Consider the following 23,817-nt stretch of genomic DNA (forward strand, 5'->3'; position numbering starts at 1 on the left):
TCCATGGGATTTTGGAGAATACCTCCTGGAACTAACTTAAATCACGAAGGAAAGGGCTGGCAAAGAGCCTTAGCCAAAAAAGTGACTTTTACTTTTTTGTAAAAGACTTACTTTTTACTGCCAGAAAAATCAGCAAGGCTACAGAGGAAACCCATCTGCTTGCTTGCTGGCTTCGGTGGGAAACAGAAAGGCCAGGAGCTACTAACATTTCACAGTGGAATCCAGGTTAAACAATCACAAGGCGTGTGAACACGGGCAAACCACTTGACATCACTTGAGCCAGCAGAAAAATTGGATAAAAAGCAATCTTTGACAAGGCAGCCAAGGCCGCACTGAAACAGCTTCCCCAAACACCACCTTTCTGCCAAAGCAAGCTTCTACTTACTGGTGGCTCAGAATACAAAGCTCATCTCCCAAAACGAAGTATGAAGTGCACACTTGGGAGTTGCTGTCGGCTGCCACCTTGTGGTCCAAATTACAACGATCAAACCCAGGACTCTAGGATCATGGTGGCTACCAGCACAAAACCACCTGTTGCGATTCTAATGTTATGAACCTCACTTGGCTACTTATCTGCACAATGCTTGGACTGAAGTAACCCATAAATAGGACTCCCAAGCCCTGCATCCCCTTAATATCCAGTTACCAGTTTTGCTGACCAAAAAAAACCTTACTTGGCAGAAATGTCCCATTACTAGTTGGCCCAGAGCCACTGCCTCATATGCTGACCCTGTCCTGTGTATTTACTGTAACCATCACCATCTGTGGTTTGATCTGCAAGCCAAAGCCAGCATCTGACCCAGGAAACCTGTGGGATGGTGTCCCTGAACTTCTAAGGGGCTACACCCATAGGGCCACTTCCAGACACCATGTCAGGCTTATTGTGGTGCAGGGCCAGCACGGTCCCAGCAAAGCCCTTGGGGGCACTTGGCCCCACTGGGGAATGTCACTGCTCATCCATTTAATGTCACATGCAGGGCTCCCACTTAAAAAGCCTCCAGGAACACTGGACAAGTGCAGTCTGCCTAGTGGAGGATGCCCTGCTCTCCCCAATCACCCCCCAGATGGTAACCACACTGGATCAGACTCAACAGGGCAGCATGTGCTGGAACAGAGGGCCCACGTCTGAGCCAAGTCCTGCAGCTCTCACAGTGGCCAAGTGATGCCACCCTGGATGAAGGCAACTCCTTAAATGGATCCAATCTTGCCCCATTTACATTCTGATCCTTACTCCTGTTCAGGCCACAAAATGCAAACCAAACAGGACACACAAGATTAATGTTTTTCTGGCTATAGATTTATTCAACACAAAACAATCTCCAATTTTACTGAGGTGGCTGACCACGTCCACGACCAAATCCGCCTCTCTGCAAGAAAAAACATACATCAGCATTAGCAGCATGCCAGGGAGCAGGCCTCACTCTCACAGGACATGGCCCTGAATATAGGGGCTCATGAGTTCAGGCCATAAATCCCAGTCCTGCCTCTTACTGGCTACGAGGCTACATTCACTTTCTAGGCCTGTTTCCACATTTGTAAAATGGGAATATAGATACCCACTCAAGAGTGTTTATATACACACGCACGCACCCCCAGCACAGGACGAGTCCCCGTCTGCCACACACATCTTTTCACAAATGAGGCCTCAGACAACACTGGTGTGCTCTGAAACCTGCCACAGGACAGCTGTTGCTGCAACAGTGATATGCCTCACCCTATATAATTAATATCACAAGTTCTCAAGAGAGCTACCACGATCAGGATGAGGAAACTGCAGCACGGAGGGGCTGAGCCCTGAAGAAGATGAAGGACCTGGCCCCACACCATCCTGGACCTAGAGCTCACTCAATTTCCAGCTTGTCGTGCATAACCCTAATTTTTATAATTTTTAGTTCATGAAATTAAGAGTTACAATTATGATGCTCATTAATGAAGCAGCTACCACTACGCAGCGTATTGATGTGGGGGACTCATTTTAGTAACTTATGTATTTATAAAAGTTTGCATACTGTATCTTAATGTAAAAGCTCTTGAAACATGGGTTTTTTTGGGGGAGGGGTGGGATCCAGCACACCATACCATACCCCTAGAACTTGCAGACCCCAGGGCCGAGACCAGAACAGTGACCACCTATGGAGAGCAAATAGGGATATACTCACAAACTGGAACTCAGTTGCTGACCCTGCCCCAGCCTCAGCTTTCTTGTCGGCACCAGCTGGAAAGAGAAATACCAATTCAGTCATCATATGATATCATCTATTACAGACCAAGCGAAGATAAGCCTCTGGCCTAATTCTGCAGAAAAAGCCATGTCAGCAAATACACTGCATGAAGTACAAGTAACTTACACCCAGGGGTGGGAAACACCCCATGAACCACTTCTGCCCCCCCCCACCCCCGGCAGCTTCCCTTAAGTCATCCTTCAAAACTTACCTGCAAACCTTCACCTCCAGGAAGGCTGCCCAGACCACAAAGCCTAGATTATATGCCCTTCTATGTGGCCCAAGAAGACCCTCACTTCCATCGAGTTACTTACATGCTTCAGATAAGCATCTAGCAACAGGGGAAGAGATAAAGGACAAAAAGGCCCACAGAAGCCAAAAGCAACCCTGTGGTGACCACAGCAGAGAACAAGTAAGATGAAAGACCCAGTGCTGCCCTGACCTGTATGGCAGGCAAGAGTCCAAACTGAGGTGTGTGAAAATACATCTAACATTTCAAGACTTCAGAGGATGGGAAGTATCTTAGTATTTATAGATTACATACTGAAATAACATTTTAGAACTTTGAGGCTCAGGTCCAATCTTACATTCTCTGGAGAACCACTCTCTAACTCCCATGTGGGACTTCTAGTAAGAGCCACCATTAACCTTCTCTCAAGTTAGTCTGATCGTTGGAGAAATTTGTTCTCACTACCCAGTAACATAGTCAAGTGCTCACTTTTATTTTATACCTTGCTTTCTTAACACAGTTAACTGCTTCTCAACAAAGACACAGACTCTAAAATCCCAAGTCTGCCCACGGAGCTAGGGACCTGTATCTCCATCTGCTCTCCTGCTGTCTTCTGGTTTAACAAGCCAGGTGCCTTAATGCTCTTTCCCCAGAGAGCCACTGGCTGACTCCTTCCTTCAGGTGTTTAAATCACATTTCTGTGGCTTTCCCTGAAAACCCTACTGAAAATTGCACCATCTGCACTTGAATTTTTCCCTGGAGCACCCACACCATGGACATAGTATATACTCATTTCTGCTTACCAGTTTCCTACCACTAAATTACAATTTCAACGAGAAAGGTCTTTTGTCTGTTATGCACACTACTGCCTTTCCAACCCCTAGAACACAACCTGGCAAGTCAGACACTCAGTATGTGTTGACTGAAGAACAAACATCTGTTATTCCAAGTCAATACAAACACGTGCTACTTAAGAACAAGATTTCTAACTATTTTCGCATTAAGAAAACAAAGATAGGGATGCCTGGGTGGCTCCGCGGTTTGGCACCTGCCTTCAGCCCAGGGTGTGATCTTGGAGTTCCGGGATCGAGTCCCACATCGGGTTTCCTGCGAGGTGCCTGCTTCTCCCTCTGCCTGCCTCTCTCTGTGTCTCTTGTGAATAAGGGAAGGAAAGGAAAGAAAAAAGGAAAGGAAAGGAAAAAGGAAAGGAAAGGAAAAAGGAAAGGAAAGGAAAGGAAAAAGGAAAGGAAAAAGGAAAGGAAAAAGGAAAGGAAAGGAAAGGAAAGGAAAGGAAAGGAAAGGAAAAAGGAAAGGAAAGGAAACAACAAAGATAACGTAAACGGGCCCTGCCCTCAACGAGCTTGGGACACAGGAATACAACCAGAAAACAAAGAAAAGCATGTTGTTCTCCTGAGTTTTCAGTGCTGCTCTAGTTAAAGGTCTTTAACTCAAGCCTTTGGTATCCCCAGTGAGGGGGCTTGTCTCTTAATCCCATCCATCAAATACCTGCACCAGGTAAGAGACATAGAGGACTCCAGCTAAAGATGGCCTGGAGACTACGAATCCTTCCTGGTCACCTTGGCATTTCCAAGGGCTAAACCCCAGCCAGGGTGACTGAGAACCCAGAGATTCTCCCCCAAAGCCCCTGAGAGAGATGCTTTACTCACGGGGCACAGCGCTTCGTCTGTAGGTGTCTCTGTCAGCTTCCCCTCGTGTCAGTCTTGCAGGTCGCTCTCCCTCCAGACCTATAAATTAAACCACACTGTGAATGTAAGGCGATGAGGGAACTCTGTTGCCTTCAGGCCAAGAAAAGTGGAATTGCTCTCCTTTTTTTTTTTGGTTTTTTTTTTTTTTTGGAATTGCTCTCCTTATGCTCACTGGCAGCAACTTAGTTATGATGGGTTAAAGGGACACAACTGAGCTGTCTGCCAGAAATGTCAATCACTGACCCTAGCTCCTCAAAGGTCGAGGACATTAATAATGAAAATGCCATCCATCTGCAAAAGGACTGCCTTTTTTTCTACTGTTTCTCAACATACACACCCTTTCCAATTACTTGGCAAATTAAGCAATCCAACCACTTCCACAAACATCTAAATAGCCCAAATTTTGAACCTGACTCAACTCTGAAGTGGAAAATCTCTTGTGCAAACAGCAAAGCCCCAACTCCAGTAGTCAGTGTATAAATATAGAGGCCACCAAGAATCCTCCAGTTGCCCTGGGCTTCTCCACACACCTCACTAGGGTGTGGATATATATGAAGGCAGACATATAAACTACTTTTAAAACATTATCATAAACACTAGAAATTTAATCTGGTATTTTTCCTAGTTACCCTGCAAACTTGCCAACTTTACTTTCGAGTCCACATGATTAGAACATAAACTGTAGTCGATCTTGAACAAGACAGGTTTGAAATGCATGGGTTCATGATCTTTTTGATCAATGAGATTATAGTAGCACAATGAATCTATTTTCCTTATGATCTTCTTAATAATGTTTTCTCTATTATAAGGATAGGGTATATAACAGATGTACAAACTGTACGCCAATCCACTATTTGTTATCAGACAGACTTCCGGTCAATAGCAAGTTGTTAGTAGTTTTCAGAGAATCAAGTTATACATGGATTTTGGACTATGAGGCGGGTAGGGTTGGGGGAGACGGACGACGACACAGGTGTCCCAGGCCCTGAGCTGTTTCAAAGGTCAATTATGTTATTATTTTTTCAGCCCAAGAAGACTGAACCTAAAATAAATGCCAGGTTCCATCTATGCCAACAAAATCAGAATCTGTAGGGGCACAGACAATGGTATCCCACTGCCCCTGAGACTCCAAGATGCAGCAGAGAACCTCTGCTCTACAGATACATAACCCCACCACCTAACCACCTGAATCCCCTAAGGAGAATTCATAAAAAATACAGATTCCTGAGCTACCAAGCTTCTCCCTACGGGACCCAGACAGTCTTGGTGATCATCTGTTTTTAGGGATCTCTGCACTTCATCACCCAAGCCCACAGACTACTACTACCAAGCTCCTGTAACAAGTTCTTTCAGAAACTAGGGAAAGAGAACCATAACCTTGAGAAAACACAATTGTGAGCCAGCAATGGTCTTGAGCCAGAACGTAATCCACCATCCCCCCACAAGCACATCCTTTCACACTATCATACACACATCCGTTTTCCCCTATTTGACTTCTGATTATTTTTGCTCCCATCGCCAAGAAATTCTAGAAAATTCTCCATTCCATTTCTCTCACATGTGGCAAACAGTTTTGCTCCGTCCTGCCAGTTACTCAATACTCTACCACATGTGCCTGGACACAGACTATATTCTGTGCTTAATGGGATCTCCTGGGATGGTTTGAAGAACTGACCTGACTGCAGTTCCATTACAAGTCTAAGTCCCATGTCAGGGGACAGAGGCTCCAGGACGAGGCCTAGGTCCTGCATGCAGGGCTCCTCTAACGCCGACCCCAATGGTGTATCCTAAGGCCTCCTTTGCCCTCCGCAGTTTCACGTACACCGTTCCTGAGAAAGAGCAGTTGCAGAGCAGGTCTTTTATTCGGGCGACATACCTTTGGGCCGTGGCCTGCCGGTCTCCGGTCTGCTGCGGCGCAGAGTGGCAGGCACGATCTCGGGGGGTAGGTGGAGGTAATCACGGAGATACTGGATACCCTCGTTGGTAAGGTACCAGTAGAAATGTCTCCAAGCAAACTGTTCCTTTACGTAGCCTCGGGATTTGAGAGACTGTAAGACAGAAAGAAAACCACCGTCAAGACACAAGCAGAGACTTCAATCTAGCAACTCAGTGCAAAAGGAAGCTACGTTGCATAGACAAGTTTTCACGGTGTATCTACCTCAGCGCCCTTGGAGGCAACAAGCTGCTTGGCTGTCCTGACCTCTCCTTGGAATCTGCCTCTAGTTTAGTGGAAAATCCCTCCATCTGCACCCCACTCCAGCAGCCCCCAGGCTACCTGCATGGCCTTCATGACGTGAAGGTTGGGCACATTCTTGTCGGCCAGTTCAGGGTGTTTGGGCATGTGGACGTCCTTCTTTGCCACCATCACCCCCTCCTTGAAAAGGAGTTCATAAATGGCGATTCGGTTCTTCTTGGGCATCAACATCTGGAATGAAGCAAAATCATCCGGAGCGTTTCTAAGCAGTGCAGCTAGGGGCCAGCCGGGTGAGCTACGTGCAAGACCCCAGCACGACCACCCCGAACCCCGTCCAACGGGCTGAAACCTCAAACCACAGCACAGAAAACATGCAGGGAGATCTTGAAACCCTGCAAAACGGAACGCCGCCAGTGACCCTCCTCCACTCCCCAGAGACGCGTGAGAAGACAGCTGCCGTGACACTGGAGCAGAAACAGGGGCAGGGCTCCCGAACGCTCCAGACCCACGGAGGAGTAACGGGCCAGGGGGGCGCGGGCGCAAACCCCGCACCCCGGGGCACTTGGGGAGGATCAGCAACTGTACGCAGCGCGGAAGGGCGCGGCACACTTTCGGGGACGCAGGGAGGGTCTGGAGGGCCCTCCGTTCGTGGCGGGCCGCGGACCCAAAAGCAAAGGGCCGAGCAAGGAGGCCCGCACCTTCACCCCCTTCCATTCTTCCCTCAAACTAGAGCTCCAGGGCCGGGCAAGGAGGCGGCCCGCGGCGAGCGGGCAAACGAGGCGCAGCTTCCCTCACCTCGCCTGAGGCTGGCCGCGACACAAGGGCTTCACACCTCCCCTCCTCGGCCTCCGCCGACGGGACGCCAGTCCTCTCCTACTAGAGCCCCCCGGCCCCCTCACTACTCAAAAACGGGCGTGCTAGGAGCGGGAGAGCGGCCCCCCGCCCCGTCCCCGGGGAGGAGCAGCGACTGCGACAGCCGGAGAGCCAGGATGGACGCCGATGGGAGCCGGACCACGGAGAAACTCACCTTGGCGCCTGCTACGACCCGGACCGGGGCTGGAAAGGAAGGGGCATGCGCGGCGCGGCGCGGCGTCTCTTCCGGGCTGGCGTGCCCCGCCCCCCCGCGAGGACCCGCGGGCTGCCTGGGGTGGCCTCGGCGGTGCCTGACAGGCCGCCGCGGACCCTGAGCGCTCCCGCGGCGCGCGTACGTGGAGCGGACGCTGGCACCTGTGAGCCTGGTGCCGGGCGGAAGGCGGTTGCCTTGGTGCTGGGACTGGCGCCTCGGAAACGCGCTGCTCCTTGACCTCCCACGGATGACCTGTGATTATGGAAGTGATAGATGTTCTTTGAACGGAGACAGGACAGACAAAACGATAACAATAATAAAAGAATGAAAACAGCATCCTATGGGCCAAATGTAATGGCTCTTAACATTTTGGTATCTGCTCTTCCAAACTCAGATGCACCCGCGCAAATACATACATGTACGTATTTAACAAAGACGGGCTGTTTCGCGCGTACATTATGTAAGGTGTGGTTGGTGACCTTGGCTTTTCCGCTTCCCGACACCTCATGAATGTCTTTTCGTGTTAATGCCTACGGTTGTAATGACAGGAGCCCACTGGTGGATAGTTTGATCAACACTATGACTGGATACATATTTTAAGACCCTTCACTATTATAGGTGACAATACTACACACATATTTGCACAACTGCCCCAATATATTTTCCTTAGGATGCATGCATTCCTGCAAGTTGTAATTGTTGAGTAACAAAGCACCCATTTTTACGTTTTTTACACACTCCGCATTGACTTCCAAGAAGGCATCATCCATTTCATTCTAGTCAGCAGTTATTAACAAGGCTCACTTCCCTTTTAACCCTGCTGGGATTGGATAATGTTCTTATTCATATTTGCCAGTCTGATAAATAAGAAATATTAATTTCGTTGCTCTTTTAACTTACTTGTTTTGATTACATCTGTGGCTCAACATTTTTCTTTTTAGGCATTTGTATTCCTTCTTTAATAAATCGTTCATTTCCACGATCAGTTTTCCTACTGAAAGTTTTTTCCTGCTGATTTGAAATCACTCTTTACATATGAAAGCTATTAATCCTTTGTCACATACTTTTCCAAAAATTTCCCCCATTTTTTCATTTGTCTTGATTTTCATGGTATTTTGAAGTAGAAGTTTCACATTCCTTCATATCCAAATCTTTATGGCTACAGACTTTGGTACAATGCTTAAAAAGTCACTTAACCCATCTCAAGATTATGTAAATATTAACCTAGTTTCTTCAAATATTTTTGTGGTCTTACTATATAGAAATAAATATTTGGGGGTTCCTGGGTGCCTCAGATGGTTGGGCGTCTGCCTTCAGGGCAGGTCAGATTCCCAGGGTCATGGGATCCAGTTCATGTCAGGCTCCCTGCTCAGCTGAGAGCCTGCTTCTCCCTCTGCCTGCTGCTCCTCCTGCTTATGGGCTCTCTCTCTGTCAAGTAAATAAATAATATCTTAAAAGAGAAAAGAGATGGAATATCTGAAAGAAAGGGTTAGAGATACGAATGATAGACAAAGTCTCCTGTATGTCTAAGTGAAGTCTCATAGTGAAATAATAGAGAATGTAAGTAATATAGAATATAAGAGAGACCCTCAGAATATTTTCCAGAATTATTAGAAAACAGCACATTTCAGATTCACTGAGCTCACCAAATCCAAGTTGGATTACATAAAAACATATCCATCCCCACAAAGAAAAAACTGCCAAATAACATAAAAATAATATATATATAACTTTATGCCTAAACATCATGATGAAATTGCAGCATATCAAAAAACAAAAGAGAAAAACAGCAATAAAATAAAGAGAAGATCTAAAAAGCAAAAGACAGGTAGGATTTCTTTCTTCCTAGCAGCAATAATGGAATGCCCTCGATTGAAATTGAATCTCTCAAGTCTCTTCCCTTATAATAGCTAGAGTGATCCCTCTACAATATCAGACCATGTCATTCCCCTGCTTAAAACCTCCAATGACTCCCTTGTTCACTTTCAAAAATATTGTCTTTTTTGTGACTTAATTATGTTTAGATCTTTTATCTTCCTAGAGTGTTTTCTGATGTAAAATTTTCCCCCTCTGAATGTTAACTGCTATCTCAACATCATTTCCTCAATAAGCTAAGCTTCTATTTCTTTTTTTTTTTTTTTTAAGATTTTTTATTTTTTCATGAGAGACACATAGAGAGGAAGAGACACAGGCAGAGGGAGAAACAGGCTCCATGCAGGGAGCCCAATGCGCGACTCGATCGGGGATTCCCAGGATCACACCCTGGGCCGAAGGCCGTGCTAAACCGCTGAGCCACCCGGGCTGCCCTAAGCTTCTATTTCTATAAAATACCAGTAAATTGTTTATGATAGATGAATTCAGTTTTAGAATTTGTTGCATTAGTGCCTATGAGACACACTGGTGAAAATACCAGTATTATTTTTTTATTTTTAAAGTTAAATTTTTATTTCCAGTTAGTTAACCTATAGTATTTTTTAAAAAGATTTTATTTATTTATTCATGAGAGACACAGAGAGAGAGAGAGGTAGAGGGAGAAGCAGGCTCCCTGCCCGGAGCCCGATGCGGGACTCGATCCTGGGACTCCAGAATCACTCCCTGGGCCGAAGGCAGGCACTAAACTGCTGAGCCACCCAGGGATCCCCAACCTACAGTATTATATTAGTTTCAGATGTGCAGTATAGTGATCCAACCCCAGTATAATTTTAGATAAAGAGTTCAGGAGTTGGGGATCCCTGGGTGGCGCAGCGGTTTGGCGCCTGCCTTTGGCGCAGGGCGCGATCCTGGAGACCTGGGATCGAATCCCACGTCGGGCTCCCGGTGCATGGAGCCTGCTTCTCCCTCTGCCTGTGTCTCTGCCTCTCTCTGTGTAACTATCACAAATAAATAAAAATTAAAAAAAAAAAAAAAAAGAGTTCAGGAGTTGTCCTGTGGGACAGAGCTGGGTTAGATTAGGTGAGGGAATCAACTGAACGTGTAAGGATATGAGAACATCTAGAGAGGGTGTGGAACGAGAAGAGGGTGAGGAGGGACCTTAGATGGTATTCCTGTGGGTGTCTCCTTCCCTGGATAGGGCCTGCTGATGGGCAGGGACCATGCTTTTCTCTCTGTGTCCTCTACAGCAGTGAGCACAATGTCTCACACGTTAGGTATACTTAATAAATGTTTCCAGAATAAACAGCAACCTCATGGGGAGCAGAAGAGATTAGAGGTTATTGAGTAGGGAAGGAGGACGAACAGTAATACTCTCTGACTTCACAGAAGACTTCTCTGATGACAGTACATCTTTGGGTTCACTTGAATTCCATTCAGCAGTTAGGCACGGAGCACCTGGTGCTGGGCCAGATGGTAGGGAAGCATTGGGGGCAGGAGCACACACGAGTCCCACACCAAGCAACACAACCTCTATTATGTGCTGGGAGCTATGAAGAAAATGACCAGGGTGTGGTGACAGAAGGTAATGGGGAGTGAGGAGGTTGAAACCTGTGGAGAAGTTGAGCTTGAGTTGAGAACAGGCTGGGGACAGGCTCCTCCTATGAAAGGCTGTACTGCAGAGAAGTGCTTGGATTGAAAGGCAGCCAGCGTGGCTAGGACATGGTGAACAAGGCACACCCCGACAGGCTAAAGTGGCCTCAGAAAGGAGTTTGCAGTTTATTTAAAGTGTAATGAAAAAGCCACAGGTTTCAAGAAGTTGTGACAGGGGGCGCCTGGCTGGCTCAGTCAGTTGAGCATGGGGCTCTCAATCTCAAAGTTTTAAGTTCAAGCTCCACATTGAGGGTAGAGGTGACTTAAAAATAAAAATAAAATCTTAAAAAGTAGTGACAGGATCAGATGTATGTTTTAAGGAGATTAACTTTATAAAGATCTATACCGTTTTGATTACTCCCATGCAATATTGTGCATAAGGTATAAGCTTGTCTCTTGCCACATGTTAAAGATGCAGAAACCCTAAAGAACCAAAAACCTGAATCTGAGGCTTAGAGAAATAGATATTTCTTGCTAGGTTACAGAGGTAAGAGGTGATAGAACTGGAGTCTGACTGCTGCCTTAGGCTGCCTCTCTGCAATGGGGACTTTTTGCTGGGGCCAAGGGCAGAGGCAGGGAGTGGAGAACTCAGTGCAGTGAGAGGAAGGACTCTGGCCTTCCTGGGATTGGGGCTCACCCCTGTGGCCTGTTAGAATCCCTTGGCAGGTTTTAAAAAATCCATTCACCCAGGCTTCACCCTAGACCAATTTAGTCAGTTGCCCTGGGGGTGGAACCCAGGGGTCAGTATTTTATTTTTCCATTTTTCTTGATGTGTAATAGATGTAAAATGCACAGCTCTCAAGCTTCCAGCTCAATGTATTTCAATGTGTGTGTGAAGATAAATGTAGATAAATGTAGATAAATCCACGTGAACTACCATCCAGATCAACAGATGGAATGTGACCAGACCCCAGAAGTCTCCAGTCAACTCACCATGTCCACTCCCAGGGCCACCTATTCTGACCTGATAGCACAACGATGTATCTGCTTGTGTCTGGCTACCCCTCCTCTCGTGACTCATTAGGTCTGTGAGAAGCCGTATCACAGGCATCAGCAGTTTGTTCCTTTTTGTTACTGAGTGATGTTCCACTGTATAGTTATATGACAATTTGCCTACTCACTTACCAGTTGATGGACATCTAAGTTGTTTCCAGTGTTTGGCCACTGTAAGTAAAACTGCCGAGAATGTTCTGGTGGACATGGGTGTGGGGCAGCAGCAGTTTCTGAAGCAGCCAGCCTTGAGAACCGCCAACTTTGAGAAATCTCTAAACTCCTGAGTACTCTTGCAGAAGTCAGGGTTGGAAAAAAAAAAAAAAAAAAAAAAGAAGTCAGGGTTGGGGCCCTGGGGCCCCCTGGGAGCTGCACGTTGGAAATAAGTAAACTATGGCTTGTAAAGATTTTCTAGTTGCAGTTCCTTTCCTTTTGAGGTGCTGGAGTTTTTAGCAGAATCTGTGTCGCTGCAAGGATGGAGGGAGATTGGGGAGCAGTGCCCTCTATGGCCAGCATGGTGGCCTCTATTTCTGAGTATCGGGGAACAGAGCAGACATGCCCTTTCATGGCCCAGGTAGGGTGAGGCACTGGCTGTAACAGCAGAGAATCACACCTCCCCAGCAGACACCGTGGGCCTCACCATTTCCCCACATCTCCCTTCACCACGTCTAGAATAGCTTTCTAATCCTGTAGCCTGTTACTTCCTCCCACTCCTGAAGAAACCTCCTCAAAAGAGCCATCTGTGCTGTGATTTTTCATTTATAGCTCCCACAACATATGTGAGTTTGTGATATGTAGGTAAATGGCTGCTGATACATTCCTGGACACACACACACACATGCATGCATGCACACGCACATTCGTGCACACACACACACGCACGCATGCATACATGCATGCATGCATGCATGCATGAGTCACCCACATTTGGTGCCATGGGGCTGACGGTGGAATTTCTCCTCTAAGTGGAACCTGACCATCTCCTCCACATGGGCGAACTGTATTATGGAAACCTCTCCCTCAGTGACTATCACCTTATTGCCTGTCATTGTTTGGAGCAGCTCCTCGGACCTCACCTGCCTGGAGCGGCCATGATTATTTCTCCAAATTATTTGTTTCATTTAAAAAAATTCTTTTTTAGTTTTAGTTTTTTTTTTTTTAAGATTTTATTTATTTATTCATGAGAGACACAGAGAGAGAGAGAGAGAGAGAGAGAGAGACAGGCAGCGGGAGAAGCAGGCTCCATGCAGGGAGCCCAATGCAGGACTTGATCCTGGGACTCCAGCATCATGCCCTGGGCTGAAGGCACCCAACCATTGAGCCACCCAGGCAACCCTAAAAATTTTTTAAAAAAGATTTTACTTACTTGACAGAGAGAAAGGGGCACAGGGAAAGGGAGAAGCAGGCTCCCCACTGAGCAGGGAGCCCGATGTGGGGCTTGATCTCAGGAATCATTACCTGAGCTGAAGGCAGAAGCTTAACTGACTGAGCCACCTAGGCGCCCCTCCCCAATTTATTTGATAATGATCAGTGTTGAGGCGAAAACAGTAGACAGAGTTCAAGGACTGCCACACTTTTCAGGCTGTTGGATCTGTTGTCTTGCATTCCTGCTCTTGTTGCTGCTGCAGAGATGATCTTACCTTGCTGTCAAGGTCTGATTCATCCCCCGTCACCCATAAACCTCTGAGCACTTTTCATACTTCCTTTTCTTTTTAGCTGACTAATTACATCTTTGGGTACCTGTTTACAGGTGGACAACCTGACGCTTGCGAGGGCAGGGATTTCTGCCAGCAGTAAGTGAAGCTGGTGAGCGGGTATCCCAGCAGCCGGGGACAGTGCCTGGCACACATGAGGGGCTCGATAAAGATTTCTTAATAAATGAAGCTGGTGATGCATCTTGGTTTTGAAACTCCCAGCTCAATATCCTCTCCCTAATGAGCTTCCTTCCTCAGCACAGACCACCAGGACAAGCAAGATAGCCATGCCCCTATCTGGAGAGTTCCTCTCTGGCCCCCATTGGAGCCTCTCTCTACCTCTGCAATTGAGAGCACAGACTCCTACTCAGCCTGTTGCAAATCCCAGTGCTCCCATTATCACTGTGGCGCCTTGGGCCTATCTCTTAGCTTCTCTATGCCTCAGTTTCCTTATCTGTCTTCTGGAAATAATAATAGTACCAACCTTGTGAAATTGTGGGAAGGATTCTAAGAGTTCATACAAGTGATGCATTTGGAGCAATGCCTTGCACATGAGAAGCACTCAAGAAATGTTAGTGTCATTTTAAATTTTTTCAATTTATATTTTACTATTTCATTGTAAAATAAAATCAAACAGGGGCATCTGGGTGGCTCAGTTGGTTAAGCATCTGCCTTCAGCTTCGGTTGTGACCTCAGGGTCCTGGGATGGAGCTCTGAGTGGGGCTCTCTGCTCAGCAGGGGTCTGCTTCTCCCTCTCCCTCTCCCCCTCCCCCTGCTTGTGCAAATTCTCTCTCAAAGAAATAAAATCTTTTAAAAAAAATCGTATTTTGGGATGCCTGGATGGCTCAGCAGTTGAGTGTTGGCCTTCAGCTCAGGGCGTGATCCCAGAGTTCCAGGATCGAGTCCCACATCGGGCTCCCTGCATGGAACCTGCTTCTCCCTCTGCCTGTGTCTCTGTCTCTCTCTCTCGTAAATAAATAAATAAAATCTTTTAAAAAACAAATTAAAAAATCATATTTTATTTTTATTAACTGTACTTATTTATTATTTAATATTTATCATTATTTTAATTATTTATTATTACAGAAAATAAAAGTATAGCTTCGTGAATTTTTATAAGGCAAATGCACTTGTAACCACCATCCATGTCAAGAACTAGAACTTTGTTGTAACCAGCAGCCCCTCCTCACCACCCCATCCCAGGTACAGCTCCTGGCTTTCTCCCACAGTGACCACCAGCCTGGCTCATAGTATTCACTTCCATGGAGTTTTATCACCTACGTGTGCATCTCTAGACACTGTAGTTCAGTCTCGCCCAGGTTAAAAATTAACTTTATGGGGTATAATTTATATGCAAGAATGTTCACCAATTTTAAGTGTGCAGTTTGATGAGTTTTGACGAATATATACAGTCATGTAACCACCAATCATGATATAAGAACATTTGTATCACCTAAAAAAATTCCCTTGTGCTCCTTTACACTCCACCCTCCTCCCTTACTCCTGAGTCCAGGCAACTACTGCTCTGCTTTGTTTTTGTTTTAAGATTTTATTTATTTATTCATTCATGAGAAACACACAGAGAGAGGCAGAGACATAGGCAGAGGGAAAAGCAGACTCCATGCAGGGAGCCCGATGTGGGACTCGATCCCAGGACTCCAGGATTCAGGCCCTTGGGCCAAAGGCAGGTGCTTAAGCGCTGAGCCACCCAGGCATCCCTACTGCTCTGGTTTGTCACTACAGATTAAATTTCCCTTTTCTAAACTTCTGTGTAAATGAAATCATATGGTATATTCTTTTTTAATGAATAGCTTCTTTCATTCAGCATAATGGTTTTAAAATTTATTCACACTCTAGCCTGTTTCAGTATTTTATTCCTATTGCTGCTATGTAGTATTCCATTGAACAAATATATTGGATGTTTATACACTCTGCTTCTGTGGGTTTTTTTTTTAAAAGATTTTATTTATTTATTCATGACAGACGCAGAGATAGAGACAGAGACACAGGCAGAGGGAGAAGCAGGCTCCACACAGGGACCCCGAGGTGGGACTCGATCCAGGGTCTCTAGGATCACACCCCAGGGCTGAAGGCCGCGCTAAACCATTGGGCCACCGGGGCTGCCCCTACACTCCGCTTTTGATGGACATCTGGGTTGTTAGCAGTTTTTGGCTATCATGAATAAAGCTGCTGTGAACATTAGTTTACAGGTTTTTGTATGGATGTATGCCTTTGTTCTCTTGGGTAAACACCCAGGAGTGGGATTGGTAGGTTACATAAATAAAAGAGCTGTGTTAAATTTTATATGAAGGGCGCCTCTGTGGCTCAGTTGCTCAAGCAGCTGCCTTCAGCTCAGGTCATGATCCCGGGGTCCTGGGAGCCCAGTGTTGTGGGCTCTCTGCTCAGTGGGGAGCCTGCTTCTCCCTCTCCCTCTGCTCTCTCTCCCCTGCCCCCCACCCTCACCGCTGGTACACTCTGTTTCTCTTTTCAAATCAATCAATCAATTAATTAATTAATAAAATCTTTAAAAATATAAAATCATTTGGTTTTTTTAACCCCTTCTTTTTGCAGTAAAGTATGCATCCCATAAAACTTACTATTTTAGGGGCAGCCCCGGTGGCTCACCGGTTTAGCGCCGCCTTCAGCCCAGGACGTGATCCTGGATACCTAGCATCGAGTCCCATGTCGGGCTCCCTGCGTGGAGCCTTTCTCCCTCTGCCTGTGTGTCTGCCCCTCTCTCTGTGTGTCTCTCTCGAATAAATAAATAAAATTTATACAAAAAAAAAAACTTACTATTTTAACTACTTTTTAAGTATATGGGCAGTCTTTTACCTATTTCTAAACCTGGATCACTTTTCCTCTTATTGAATTGTAGGAGTTATTTATATAATCTGGATGGCAGTACTTTTTTCAGATATATGTATTATGAATATTTTCTGCTACTCTGTGGCATGTCTTTTCATTTTCTTAACAATGTGTTTTGAGGAGCAGCCCCTGTGGCACAGCGGTTTAGCGCCACCTGCAGCCCGGGGTGTGATCCTGGATCGAGTCCCACGTCGGGCTCCCCTGCATGGAGCCTGCTTCTTTCTCTCTGTGTCTCTGCCTCTCTTTCGCTCTCTCTGAATAAATAAATAAATCTTAAAAAAAAAACAAAAACAATGTCTTTTGAAGACCAGAAGTTTTAAATTAATTAATCAATTATTAATAGTCTGATTTATTAATTTTTTAAAAAGATATTATTTATTCATGAAAGACACAGTGAGAGGCAGAGATGTAGGCAGAGGGAGAAACAGGCCCCTCGCAGGGAGCCTGTTGTGGGACTTGATCGCCAGATCTGGGATCACATCCTGAGCCAAAGGCAGACTCTCAACCACTGAGCCACCCAGGCGTCCCTAATTTATTAATTTTTTAACAACTATGCTTTTTGTTTCCCATCTAAGAAATCTTTGTCCACCTGAAGGGCACAAGGATAGCCTTCTATGTTTTCCTTTAGAAGTTTTGTCGTGGGGGCACCTGGGTGACTCAGTTGGTTAGCATCTGCTTTCAGCTCAGGTCATGATCTCAGGGTCCTGGGATGGAGCCTGAGTCAGGCTTCCTGCTCATCTGGGAGTCTGTTTCTCCCTCTCCGTCTGATCCTCTCCTTGCTCTTGCTTTCTCTCTTTCAAAAAAAAAAAAAGAAAAGAAAAGAACAAGAAAGAAGAAAGAAAGAAAGAAAGAAAGAAAGAAAGAAAGAAAGAAAGAGAAGAAAGAAAGAAAGAAAGAAAGAAAGAAAGAAAGAAAGAAAGAAAGAAAGAAAGAAAGAAAGAGAAAAAGGGGCAGCCCGGGTGGCTCAGCGGTTTAGCGCCGCCTTCAGCCCAGGGCGTGATCCTGGAGACCCAGAATTGAGTCCCACAGGGGGCTCCCTGCGTGGAGCCTGCTTCTCCCTCTGCCTGTGTCTCTGCCTCTCTCTCTCTCTCTGTGTCTCTCATGAATAAATAAATAAAATCTTAGTCTTATACATCGTTTTAACTTTAATGCTTATATCTATGATCCATTTCAAATTGAATTTTGTGTGTGGTATAAGGATTGAGATTCTTTTTGTTTCCAATGGACATCTAGTTCTTCCAGTGTATTTGTTAAAAACACTATTCTTTCTATATTGAACAATTTTGGCACCTTTGTCGAAAATCAATAGACCATAAATTTGTGGATCTGCTTCTGGACTCTTTTCTTTTCCACTGTTCTGTGGTTCTTCCTGACACCAGCACCATACTTCCCCGATGCTGTTGCTTTACAGAAAGTCTTGATATCAGATACTGCAAGATTTCTAACTTTGTTCTTTTTTCTTTTTAATTTGTTTTGGTTTGCTCATTAAAAAAAGTTTTTTTGATAAGCATCATAAAGAAAAGGAAAAATGTAAAGATTGAATGAGAATAGGAGAAATAACAACTAAATGCGGTGTGGGATCCTGGATCAGACTCTGGAAACAAAAAGGGATATTAGTACAAAATTCATGAAATTAAAGTCGGATCTGTGGTTTAATTTGTGTTGTACCTGTGTTACCTTCCTATCCTTGGTGAGAAGGTATGAACACCAAGAGAAAAAAGTGGAGGCTGTAGGACAACTCTTGGTACTATTCTTACAACTTTTCTCCAGGTCTCAAATTAGCTCAGAATAAAAGGATTTTTAGGGACCCCTGGGTGGCTCAGTGGTTGAGCATCTGCCTTTGGCTTAGGGCCTGATACTGGGGTCCCAGGATCGAGTCCCACATTGGGCTTCCTGCAAGGAGCCTGCTTCTCCTCCTGCCTATGTCTCTGCCTCTCTCTGTGTCTCATGAATAAATAGATAAAATCTTTTTTTGAAAAAGATTTTTTAAATGTACGGACACTGATTGTAACAGCTGTACCAATCTGGTGGGGGAGGGGCAGGGGCTACATGAGGACTATACTTTCTGTGCGATTTTGCTGTAAATCTAAAACGGCTCTGGGGCGCCGGACTGGCTCAGTCAAAGGAACGTGTGACTCCTGATTTTGGGATTGTGAGTTCGAGCCCCACGTTGGGTGTAGAGATTATTTAAAAATAACATCTTAAAAAAAAACTGCTCTAAAAAATAAGGTCTATTAAAAAAGAAAAAAAGAGGAGTGCCCGGGTGGCTCAGATGGTTAAGCATCTGCCTTCAGTTCATGAGGGTCATGATCCTGGAGTCCCACATTGGGCTCCCAGCTCAGTGGGGAGCCTGCTTCTTCCTCTGCCTCTGTCTCTCTCCCTGCTCATGCTCTCTCTGTATCTCTTTGTCTCAAATGAATAAATACAATCTTTGAAAAAAGAGAAAAAGGTGCAAATAAAAAAGGATGAGATAGAAAAAAAACCGGATATGACTTTTGGGGGTAGATGTTTTTCTCCCAACTTTTTTGTTGTGGTATAATACATATAACATAAAATTTACTATCCTCACCATTTTGAAGTGTACAGTTCAATGGCATTAAGTACATTCACATTGTTGTGCAACCATCTCCACCATCCGTCTCCAGAACTCTTCTCATCTTGCAAAACTGAAACTCTATACCCGTTAAACAATAATTTCCCATTGCCCCCTCCATCAAGCCTCTGGCAACAACCATTCATTTTCTGTCTCTATGTTTTGACTACTCTAAGTATCTAAAATAAGTGGAATCACCGTATTTGTCTTCCTGTGACTGGTTTATTTCACTTAGCATAATGTCCTCAATATTTATCTGTGTTGTAGCACACACACACAACAGACACAAATAAAAAGAATGAGAAAGAAAAAAATTGATGTCTTTTAACTCTCTTTTATTTTATTTTATCTTTAGAGCTTTATTTATTTCTTTGAAATAGAGCACTTGAGAGAGAGCATGGGGGGAGAGGACAGAGGGAGAAAGAGAAGCAGGCTTCCTGCTGAGCAGGGACCCCCCCAACTCAGGCCCCAATCCCAGGACCCTGGGATCATGACCTGAGCCAAAGGCAGTTGCTTAAGCAACTGAACCACCCAGGAGCCCCTAAACTGTCTTTTAATCTATAGGTTTTCCCAGTGTATTCATTTTTCTATGCTGTATAATGCATCATCACAAATTTAGTGGGTTAAAACAGTGCACATTTTAAAAAAATTATTATTATCTTAGACTGTGTTTTGGGGGCACCTAGGTGGCTCAGTTGGTTAAGTGTCTGACTCTCAATTTCAACTCAGGTCATGATCTCAGGATTGTGGGATTGAGTCCCATATCAGGTTCCACAGTCTGCAGGGAGACTGCTTGAGATCTTCTTTCCGTTTGCCCCTTCTTTTCTTTTTTTTTAAAGATTTTATTTATTTATTCATGAGAGGCACAGAGAGAGAGGCAGAGACACAGGCAGAGGGAGAAGTAGGCTTCGTGCAGGGAGCCCGATGTGGGACTCAATTCTGGGTCCCCAGGATCACACCCTGGGCTGAAGGCAGGCATTCGACCTGAGCCACCCAAGCATCCTTCCCTTTGCCCCTCCTACTCACTCATGCACGCCCTCTCTCAAATAAATAAGTAAATCATAAAAAAGATGTTTTTAATTGATGTATAATTAATATACAGTGTTGAATTACTTTCAGGTGTACAATACAACGATTCAACAATTCTGCGCATTTTTCAGTGCTCATCAGGACAAGCATACTGTTTTTTATCACAAGTGCACTCCGTAGGCCCCATCCCCTATTTCCCTCATTCCCCCACTGACTCTAATAACATCAGTTTGCGTCTTGGTTTGTCTCTCTGTTTTTTCTTCCTTTGCTCAATTGTTTTATTTCTTAAATTCCATGTAGAAGTGATATCATATGGTATTTGGCTTTCTCTGATGGACTTATTTCACTTAGCGTTATACTCTTTAGGTCTATCCATGTTGTTGCTAATGGCAAGATTTCATTATTTTGGTGGCTGCATAATATTCCATCATATATAGATACCAAGTCTTTATCTATTCATTATGGAAGGATACTTGGGTTGCCTCCATATCTTGGCTATTGTAAATAATCCTGCAATAAACATAGGGGTGCGGGATCCCTGGGTGGCGCAGCGGTTTGGCGCCTGCCTTTGGCCCAGGGCGTGATCCTGGAGACCCGGGATCGAATCCCACGTCGGGCTCCCGGTGCATGGAGCCTGCTTCTCCCTCTGCCTGTGTCTCTGCCTCTCTCTCTCTCTGTGTGACTATCATAAATAAATAAAGATTTAAAAAAAAAAATAAAAATAAACATAGGGGTGCATAAATCTTTTCAAATTACTGTTTTTGTTTTCTTTGTGTAAATACCAGTAGTCTGATTACTGCATCATATGATATTTCTATTTCTCATTTTTAAAAATATTTTCTTTATTTATTCATGAGAGATTCACAGAGAGGCACAGACACAGGCAGAGGGAGAAGCAGGCTCCACGCAGGGAGCCCGATGTGGGACTTGATCCTGGGTCTCCAGGATCACACCCTGGGCCGAAGGTAAGCGCCAAACTGCTGAGCCACCCGGGCTGCCCCTATTTCTCATTTTTTGAGGAACCTCCATATTGTCTTCCACAGTGGCTGCACCAATTTGCATTCCCACCAACAGTGCAAGAGGGTTTCTTTTTCTCCACATGCTTGCCAACACTTGTTATTTCTTGTGTTTTTGATTTTAGCCATTCTGACAGGTGTGAAATCTCATTGTGTTTTTCTTTCTTTCTTTTAAAAATTATATTTATTTATTTGAGAAAGAGAGTGAGAGCGAGTGAGAGAGAGAAAGAGAGCGGGAGAAAGCACATGCGCACAAGTGGGGTAAGGGGCAGAGGGAGAATCAGGCTCCCCGCTGAACAGGGAGCCCAATGTGGGTCTCGATCTCAGGACCCCAGGATCATGCTTGAGCCACCCAGGCGGCCTCCCATTGTGATTTTAATTTGAACACACATTTATTATCTTACAGCTTTCGTGGGTCAAAGGTCTGGGCATGACTGCATTGGGTCCTCTGCTCAGGGTCTCATAGGCTGCAATTAATGTGTTGGCCAGGCTGCATTCTTGTCTGGTTGTCCAATTAGGGAAGAATCCATGTTTAAGCTCATTCAGGTTGTTGACAGAACTCATTTCCTTCCGGTTGCATAACTGAGAGCCCCAGCTGTTTGCTGCCTGTTGAGTGAGGCTGCCTTTAGGTTCTAAGAGCTGCCCCAAATTTCTTGGCATGTGACCCTCTCGATAGGCTGTTCATAGCATGGCTGTTTTCTTATTCCAAATGAATAAGAGAATTTCTACTTCTTGTGTAGATGGAGTCTTACATAACAAAACAGCCATGGTAGTGACAGCCCATCATCTTTGCCATATTCTCTTGGCTTGGGGCAAGTCACAGGTCACACTTGCACTCACAAGGAAGGGATTGTTCAAGGTCATGACTTGTAGGGGAGTCACTTAGGATATGTGCATCACACTCTCCACCCACTTTTTTCTTTTCTTTTTTTAAAGATTTTATTTATTGATTCATGAGAGACAGAGAGAGAGGCAGAGACATAGAGGAAGAACCAGGCTCCTCAGAGGGAGCCCAATGTGGGACTCGATCCCTGGACCTGGGATCACACCCTGAGCTGAAGGCAGACACTCAACCCCTGAGCCACCCAGGCATCCCTGCACCCACTTTTTTCTTGAGTTAATTTGTTAAGGTACTGGGCTGTTACTGTAGAGTTTCCTAGTCTAGATTTTCCTTCTTTTCACAAAATTATTTATTTATGTATTTATGTATTTATTTATGTATTTATTTATGTATTTATTTATGTATTTATTTATGTATTTATTTATTTATTTATTTATTTATTTATTTATTTGAAACAGAGTGTGCATGAGTAGGGGGAGGAGCAGAGGGAGAGAATTTCAAACAGACTCTGCTGAGCATGAAGCCTGATGGCAGGGCTCGATCTGAGATCATGAACTGAGCCAAAACCAAGAGTCAGACCTTCAACCGACTGAGCCACCCAGGCTCACTTCAGTCTAGATATTCTGATTTCACACACAGTGCAGTTCAACATATTCTTCTGTCTCCTGTATTTCTGGCAAACTGGTAACTGGACTCAGAGGATTGACCAGACTCAGGTTAGATCCCTTTGGCAACATTTAGGTGGCAATGTGATATTCCCTCAGGAGGCACATGATGTCTGGCTGTCTCTCTTTGTGATGTTAGCAGTCATTGACAATGCCTACATCAGTTAATTCACAGGGTGTGGTGAAAAGATGATGTTCTATTTTTACTATTGAACTTATTGGTTGCAACACTTTTATAAAGAGATTCTTTCCTTCATCTATTACTTGGTTATCCAGTGGCATAGTTCATATAGGGAAGGCAGTATAAATGGTTGAGTCATTTCTTTTATTTACCAATTTCCAAGACAATAAATTGATTCCCTATCCAGGTGGCCAATTATTTTTTTTTGGGGGGGGGCACTCCATTTTTATTCCCAGAGCTGTTGCCACTCAGTTATTTTGTGTCCCAACCCTGTAAATGGCAAAAACCCAACCCCTCTTTGGCGTAAACTTTCAAGAGAAATGGAACAGCATAGTTTTGGAGTTTCCCAAACTGGCTGGAGATCTGCAAGGTCAGGTCGTTCCAAGATTTGGGGCATGGCCAATTATTTGTGAGCCCGTAGATTTCAGCATATTTGATTGATTTGAATCCATTGCATTTCTTATCCTTATTGAAGCTCTCAGGATCCAGTGGGAGCCTCTTCAAACTGGCTCCTGAGTCTTTTTGACATGATCCTGTTAGTCTTCGAGAGCTTCCTGCTAGCTGCTGCATCAAGGCTTGTTGTGTACCTTGCATCTAGTACTTTCCTGCTCCAGACTCGAAACCAGGCATTTCTCCAAGAAGCTTGATTTATGTTCTTGGGAAATGATATTTCAGGACCACAATCTGGGCTTTCAGGAAGTTCATTGCTGTTGAGTTGGTCACTGCTTCTGGTCTTTTTGGTGGATGGACTAGAAAAATCTATATAATCCCTTGGGATCTCATCTGATATGGAGAAGAAGCATGGTATTGTTGCTGGGAGGCAAATAAATTAATAATAGGCACACTCATTCTTTTTCCTGGCCCTTCTCTTTCCTTCATTTCTATGTCCCTGTCCCATGGCTCAATTTAATTTCATGACCAGCAGTGTCTCGCTAGTGTGGGGGTCCCGTCCCGTGGGCAGGGAGCCTTGGCTAATCTCTCCAAGACTTTATGGGAGTTGCACC

At 44.9% G+C, this 23,817-nt stretch overlaps 1 protein-coding gene across 1 annotated transcript; it reads right to left on the bottom strand.

Moving 5' to 3' along the window:
* Positions 1 to 1,275: 1,275 nt before the first annotated feature.
* On the bottom strand, positions 1,276 to 7,434 carry RPS10 (ribosomal protein S10). Its single transcript, NM_001252045.1, has 6 exons — positions 7,379 to 7,434; positions 6,433 to 6,582; positions 6,034 to 6,205; positions 4,119 to 4,196; positions 2,160 to 2,215; positions 1,276 to 1,367 (listed from the first exon to the last, which is right to left on the bottom strand). Exons 2-6 carry the CDS (start codon positions 6,580 to 6,582, stop codon positions 1,326 to 1,328), a joined length of 498 nt encoding a protein of 165 aa, NP_001238974.1. The 5' UTR covers positions 7,379 to 7,434; the 3' UTR covers positions 1,276 to 1,325.
* Between the last annotated feature and the right edge of the window lie 16,383 nt (positions 7,435 to 23,817).

Source organism: Canis lupus, chromosome 12 (genome assembly GCF_011100685.1).
Source record: "Canis lupus familiaris isolate Mischka breed German Shepherd chromosome 12, alternate assembly UU_Cfam_GSD_1.0, whole genome shotgun sequence".
Classification (NCBI taxonomy): Eukaryota; Metazoa; Chordata; class Mammalia; order Carnivora; family Canidae; genus Canis; species Canis lupus.

Coding starts and splice junctions, on each gene's coding strand:
- RPS10 (NM_001252045.1), bottom strand. CDS start 6,582: ATGTTGATGCCCAAGAAGAACCGAATCGCCATTTATGAACTCCTTTTC. Junction 6,206..6,432: donor ACGTCATGAAGGCCATGCAG/GTAGCCTGGGGG, acceptor TCTGTCTTACAG/TCTCTCAAATCCCGAGGCTA. Junction 2,216..4,118: donor CAGACGAAGCGCTGTGCCCC/GTGAGTAAAGCA, acceptor TTCTCTTTCCAG/CTGGTGCCGACAAGAAAGCT.